Source organism: Misgurnus anguillicaudatus, chromosome 16 (genome assembly GCF_027580225.2).
Source record: "Misgurnus anguillicaudatus chromosome 16, ASM2758022v2, whole genome shotgun sequence".
Lineage (NCBI taxonomy): Eukaryota > Metazoa > Chordata > Actinopteri > Cypriniformes > Cobitidae > Misgurnus > Misgurnus anguillicaudatus.
This window is the reverse complement of record NC_073352.2, coordinates 30,081,529-30,088,543: the sequence shown is the minus strand read 5'-3', so window position 1 is coordinate 30,088,543 and position 7,015 is coordinate 30,081,529. Positions and strand designations below refer to the sequence as shown.

The window sequence follows — 7,015 nt, the reverse complement described above, 5'->3', positions numbered from 1 at the left end:
CTTAACTGCAGATACCAGACAAATCCACTAAAACTTGACTTACACCAGGGCTGTAACCACAATAGACATTGAGGGGGACAACATGTGCCCATCTATTAATCAAAAACTTCGATATTTTTAATATACATACATACATACAAACATAAAGACCTGAATGTTTTGATCCCCCCAATGTCAAAGATGTGGTTACGTCCATGACTTACACAATTGTACAAAAGCCAATAGAAAAACAGGGTTTAAAACCCCTAAAAAACACCAAACATTTTACCATTTCAAAACATCACATATTTTTATGCCTTAATGATCAGAAAATTCTAGGGTTTCCCTACATAAACATCACAGTACCTGGTACTGTCCTAGTGTTAACTGCTTTTAAAACGTTACTTCAGACCAGAAATGAAATTTTATCTTTACTCACCCTCATGTCATTCAACAACTTTGTTCATCTTCGGAACACAAATTAACATATTTACGATGAAATCCGAGAGCCTTCTGACCACCATAGACGGTATTTTGGGGCTCAAAAAGTCAATCTTTGGCGCGTTTTGAGGAAAGCAGCACGCGCGTGTGCGTTAAACGACAGCCATAGATGTATATATACATAGATGTCCCATTAACGTCCCGCATCTATGGAGCGGTCGAATGGGACATCTATAAATACATATCTAAGGCGAATGCACGACAAAAGTTTAAAAGTCGCGATTAAACGGAAGTAGTTATGTATAATCGAGTGAAACAGCTTTTGAAATTAAATTGAATTCGTAAATCAAGAACTGTTTGCATCATTTGAAGTTGCGTCATGTTGCTAATTGCTAATCGCTGCGTTCTTTTCCAGGACTCCGCCCACAAGGCGTACCATATGACCGGAAGTAAAAAGAGATCGTTTCAAGGAGGGAAGGAGATTTGCGTTTTTGATTAAAGATTATGAGGACACGTAACTTTTTTAAAAATAATGAAGCTCACAGATAAGTAATTTGTATAAAAAATAAAAAAAATTACAGTTTTTAATTTGAATAAAACCCCTACGAAAATTAACCATGGTTTTATTGTGGTAAAAGTGTAGTAACCATGTTTTTTTGGTGTATTGATTACTATCAGCAAAACTATGGTTTTACTACACTAACCATGGTTTAACTATGTATGGTTTAACTAGGTATTTTTGAAAACCATGGTTGTTAAAACCATGGTAATTTTGTGGTTACCATGGTTTTACTACAGTAACCGTGTTTTTTTTACTGTAATCCATGGTTAATTTTCGTAAGGGAAGTTCTTTAACACAAGCATGACTTCATGAGCCAAAAATAGGCTTTTTTGACTCATGCGGATCCGCCAGAACTAACAGGCGGATGACATCAAAGCAGTGGCGGCCGGTGACTTCTTTTTTTCGAGGGCACGATGCGAAGTTCGTCACAACATGTATGTAGCCCATCATGTGTGGTTCGTCATTTCAAAATATGTGTTCAGCGTGTCATGTAGACCTATGTGCATCATGTGTATTGTCAAAACAAGTGCCCGCTGTAGACGCGTCCAAAGGGTTTATGATAAAAAAGATGCTCGCGTTTGCCAGATATTCACATGATCTCATGCGTAATCAGAGTTTACTGTTAAGCGAATGTCTTGTATTTTGTGAATGTGAGCATCTCTTTTATCATAAACGGTTTTGACACGTGGCAAGCAGGCACTTATTTTGACAAAACACGTGATGCACATGACGCAACAAGCACATATTCTGAAAACACTTGAATTTGCGCCCCCGCCACTGCATCAAAGTACCGCAAGAACTACTCGAGAAATCATTCGAAGAAATCTAATTACAAATCGCTCTTGTGATACCTTGAAGCCATCCGATTTTTGGCTCATGAAGTCATGCTTGTGTTAAAGTCGAGAAATTTTATTAAAATGAAAAACTGTAATTTGTTTTGGAACATTGTGGTATTTTTTACAAAATACTTATCTGTGAGCTTCATTATTTTTTAAGTCATCTGTCGAATACACATATACTCGTCGCTTCATAAAATGAAGATTGGACCACTGTAGTCACACAAACTATTTTAACGATGTCTTTGACCTTTCATTTAAAAATTTTGCACGACATGAGGGTGAGTAATTAAAGATAAAGTCTTCATTCTTGGGTGAACTAACCTTTTAAAATATTCCTAGGAAGTGTTATATTTACTAATTTGTATTTTTTTAAAGGTACATTTAGCAAGTGATATAAAAGGGCATTTTAAAAGTGATCCTTACTGACCACAACAACATCTGGGTAACGTTAGCACGCCTTGACAAAAGCAAAATACTTAGCAAAAAAAGCTTGATTGATGATTATTCATATAATGTCCAGATTAGTCATTACAAATGCAGAACGGCCATCATTGAAGCCAAAGTTCAGCTCAGTTTTCCTCATCTTGACGTGGCCTTGAACAACAGCTCGGCAATCTGACATTTCTGCACCATTTGCGAAACGGATTCTGTCGACGTCTGCCCTTCTTCACTTCCTTTTCCTCGACCGTCGTACTCTGTTCTGCGACTAGGCTGCATTCGCCGGGATCTGATACAGGTGGAGGACTGGACGGGACGGGAATGGGCGTTTCTGTCAAATCTGTTTGAGGAGCATCTGTCACGGTGAGCATCGAAGGTTGTTTAATTTGTTTCTTGACCTGTTTCTCCAGATGTTTCTGGATGGCTGTCCCCAACACCGCCACCTCAACCACCGCACCATACACTTCCCAAGTCATTCCCTTCTCATCCCAGCTCACCTCCTGCAAAGGTTCTACCGTTTCCTCTGCCGTCGTCCCTAACCGTGGTTCTGGTTCGGGAATTACCTCAGGTGCGGTCAGGATGATAGGGGTCATTGGAGCTGTGGCGACTGATCTAGACTCCACCTGCATGCCCACCTGCATTTCGACATCTTTGGTTTCAATGGTCAGGGCCTTCTCTGTGCTACACTTGGTGGCCAACTTCCCAAAAGAGCTTGGGAAAAGAAATGCAGAAGTACCCTCTTGAGGTGTCATAGGACTGGTGGCCACAGACTGATACATCACCTCCAGACTGACTTGGGTTTGCACGTGCTGTTTGCGTCCGGGCGACCGAGTCAAAGAAAGTGTATCCTGAGTAAGCCGGCTACCATCCTTGGATTCTGTAGATTCTGTTTTCTTCAATTTTATGTTTACTTCTTCACCTTCAGGTTGTGTGGTTTGATCTTTCACACCGCAGACTTCTATTGAAGGTCTGGGTTCGGCATTACGTGTTTTGCTTGCGTCCATGTTTTGTGCGTCGGACGAATCTGTGCTTTGTTTGTGTTCATGTTGGCCTTTTTCAGATTCTGTCTCATCGCTCCCTTCTCTCGTTTTCTCCTTATTTTCCTCTTGATCTCTAGGCAATTTGGGTTCATCTACAATAATATTTTCCTCGGTTGATATATTGCGTGTCACGTTGGTTATCTGGACCTGACTGACCTCTATCACGTTCGTCACGACAATGGAACCACCTTCCCTTTCTTCCTCAACTGATCCTCGACCATCAATGAAAGAGATCTTCTGCTCCTCAAAATCTTCATTCTCATCGTCCTCGAAAATACAATCATGACTGGTCACCAGTATGGTGATCTCCTGGTTCACCTCCTTGTTGAGGTCTGGTTGGTCAGGTGTCAGGCTGGTATCTGATGGTTCAGACGGCTCATCACTACTGACTGCTGGTTGAGTTGATGATAAATCCTCTTCTAATCGTAGCTCGTGTGAAATGATAGACTTGATCTGATCTGGTGTAACCTCTGAATCCGTATGCGCCTCGATCTCCTCTTGGACTGGTGTTTCTGGACTCTCAGGCACTTCATCCGGCATGCTGTCGTTCATAAGAGGTGAAAAGTCAATACTTCGGTCACTTGTGTTTATAGTTGTGCTGGTCCCTGAACCAACTTTCCAAACTTCACTTTCTGTCAGAACAGGACCCTCCATGAGTTTCGAGCTGGGTTTGTGTCGATCTGAGAGAGGGGCTGTAAATATCTGAGGCTCACTGTCTCACACCACTGATGGTTTTGCTAAAAAACATTTACATACAACGCATTTAGTTCATTAATATAAGTGCAGTACATAAAATGGAGCAATTGCCATGCATTCATGGGAATGCAACACGAAACAAAAATACTTTAGTCTTGCAAAGCATTGAATAAGATCAGATACATTACATACTTGATGGAACACCGGTTGTATTTTTTGAAATAATAAATCATTCGAAAGCCTCAGTGTTAAAGTACTCACAAAAAGAAACATTACTATCCATAGATTCATTTATGAGAGATTCAATTACAGCTCTGCACCGGAATGCACAGCAGCTTTTGGATTTTATACCTATCTACAGAAAAAATTGCAACACCAACGTTCACCAAGAACAAAATTGAAACTATTTTTAAATTAAATCCCAGCTGACACATACCTCAACTCCACGACTGACCAAGAACGGTCTCCATATTTCAAAGATCCGGGGTATAAACCGATACTCGTAGCTTCGCTGGCAGGTGCTCGTAATGATAAGAAGCAGAAATTGTTTGTTTTCCAGAAGAATCTGACTGGATGGTGGTCCTTGGATTTTACTGTGTCTGAGAGTACTAAAGGCTTCTGGTTTTTAGTTTCCCTGGAAACCAGACTCAGCCTGGCAGTAAGCGGTGATGAAATGACAAAGTCTCTCCAGCTCTTTAATCAGAAGCGAATGATGCTGATTAATATCCAGCTTTTCGTTTTTGAAATAGGAACAACAAGATGTCTTTGTAATGAAAACTCATTTACTTAAATGGGTGCACCAGTAAGTCTCTGTGATCATGGCAACAAAGGCACTTTTATTGTCTTTAGTTTTAGTTCATGTGCTTAGTTTTTATCCCTTTATTTGAAATATATAAAATAAAGAATTTCACATGAGAGAGCAGAATGTGTTAAGTCTGTCCTGTAACAATCATGTTTGGCATAATTAATAATCTCTTTTTTTTAGTGAAAAGCATTCGGGTCAGCAACCTTTTTTTAATTTCAGGATGCATGTATGCACCTCCATACTGAACCATTTGCACCACAGCCAATCCATGGGACTGAGTTATATCGCCTGTGTTCTCACCATAAAATCGAGGGCTTTTGCCAATCACACGCTCCCACAGAATATCTGTTGCCTAGCAACCAGCCATGTACACCTGGGGAGGGGGGAGTGACTGTGCTCATAGTGATTTTGGGTAGGGGAGGGGGGTAGACAACACATTTTATATACTACTGAAAACAAGAGGATGCAGCCTGTCATCACAGGCAAACGAGGAGGAGGAAGAGGTGGATATGAATGTAAAAGTGATGGGGATGCGGAGGTGGAGTGAATACGGGGGTGTGATGGAGTCTGTAGACGGGAAGAAAGGATGGAGAAACATTTTCTAAACACGAATCTGTTTGACATTTGCATCCGCTTACATCAGGGAATTTGCATTTGATTTTAGAGCAGAATTTTTTTTTAGTGATTGAATAAAAATAGTTTATTTATAGCTTTGCAAAGACAGACACTTACACAATCTGGCATCATGTGATCATTGTTTTTCTCAGACAGATAAAAATTCTAATAAAAAAATCCTACCTGTATATATATATATATCAAATAAATTATTTTTGGACTTAAACGGCACATGCAATAAGGTATTATGAGCTCAGAAGCTGCTACCATGGCAGGTTTGACATAAAGCATGTGGGTGAGCGCTCCAGCCTGCCTTTTCCCAACTTGCTCTTTGCAAAGGGAGTTAATCTTACATCCACTTGCATCAATAATGAAGCGGTTAGCCATGTGTCCTTGATACATCCAAGATGCATGAGTGAATCTCAGCTAACATTTAGCAACCAAAGGGATATCAAAAGCATCACCTTTTAAGATCCACAGGAATACTGAATATGCCCTAAGGCACTTCTGAATGAAAGTTCTTTAGTGGTCGAACTGCTATGTTGTGTTGCTATAGCGACCCCATCCCCTTTCAGAACCCCCAATGACGTGAGAATGGAAATATAATGAAAGGGTTTACTAGATGCCTCACATATATAGTTCACATACACAGTCTACAGAACATACTAACACTTGGGATTTGAAATAGGATGAGACATGAATCGTTGCGGGAAATGTATTATGTATTTTCATAGCACATGAATCTTTGAATTGGGATTATTAACAATTAATCTCAAATTAAATCTTTATGAATGCACTGCCAGGAAATGGCAAAATGTATCCGTATGTGCTGCATGGTACAAAGCTAACATCTCAAAGTATTTTTTTAAAGAAATTCAAGAAAGCAAAAAATTTTCCGATAAAAGGGAATGCGCAGCATTTAATTTGAACTTAATTTGTGTCCAAACTCCTTAATGGTGTCTGATGCTTTCCCAGCAGCTGTGCTTATAGCAGACTGTGTTTGCCTGGACGCCTCCTCAGCAGCTGGTCGTATAAACACACACACATACATATGGAGAGAGATTAGAAATGCGATTGCATATCATACTTTGGGCAATTAATAAATAAACTTGTAAACGTAAAACAAATTTTACATTATGGGAATATCACCCAAAAACCACCATATTTTTTTGCGTAAATGATTCACATTGACCAACAGTAAAACATGCATTTGCATATATTCAATATGAAATATGATGCAAAGAAATTGTATTTTTACAAACATTAACAAAAGTCTTACATTTTTGCAGCAAGGGCCTTAAAATTACTCAATGCTGTCAATCAAAAGTAAAACTTCTAATTATATATATACAGCCCTGGATGAGCCCTGTGTAACCCATCAGTACCTGCGGTGTCCTTGACGTTTTTAGTGGTCGACTGTGTGGTGTTCTTCAGTCCTTCCAGAGACTTCTTAAAGGAAGCCATAATACCAATGACATACACTTGCAGTGTTGACTGCCCAGCATAATGGGGACGCTGGCAGCAGGACCCTTAAATACCCTCTGATGCAGATGGCATCACATTCCTTTATGGTTGCACATGATAATCCATCAATTGTGTC

General features: G+C 39.8%; 3 protein-coding genes across 3 annotated transcripts in view; all 3 read right to left on the bottom strand.

Moving 5' to 3' along the window:
* Positions 1-933, bottom strand: part of rnf44 (ring finger protein 44) — a 57,716-nt gene extending 56,783 nt beyond the window's left edge. Inside the window, exon 1 of the mRNA XM_055177471.2 lies at positions 419-933. The gene's annotated coding sequence lies outside the window, so the exon portion shown is untranslated. The remainder of the gene's footprint in view (positions 1-418) is intronic.
* Positions 934-1,182: 249 nt separating this feature from the next.
* Positions 1,183-4,785, bottom strand: gprin1 (G protein regulated inducer of neurite outgrowth 1). Its single transcript, XM_055178598.2, has 2 exons — positions 4,432-4,785; positions 1,183-4,036 (listed from the first exon to the last, which is right to left on the bottom strand). Exon 2 carries the CDS (start codon positions 3,951-3,953, stop codon positions 2,391-2,393), a length of 1,563 nt encoding a protein of 520 aa, XP_055034573.2. The 5' UTR covers positions 3,954-4,036; positions 4,432-4,785; the 3' UTR covers positions 1,183-2,390.
* Positions 4,786-6,119: 1,334 nt separating this feature from the next.
* On the bottom strand, positions 6,120-6,949 carry adirf (adipogenesis regulatory factor). The gene is given in 2 exon segments (XM_073854491.1): positions 6,120-6,501; positions 6,801-6,949. Coding segments are annotated over 2 exon segments (246 nt in total). The 5' UTR covers positions 6,880-6,949; the 3' UTR covers positions 6,120-6,334.
* Positions 6,950-7,015: the final 66 nt, after the last annotated feature.

Coding starts and splice junctions, on each gene's coding strand:
- gprin1 (XM_055178598.2), bottom strand. CDS start 3,953: ATGGAGGGTCCTGTTCTGACAGAAAGTGAAGTTTGGAAAGTTGGTTCA.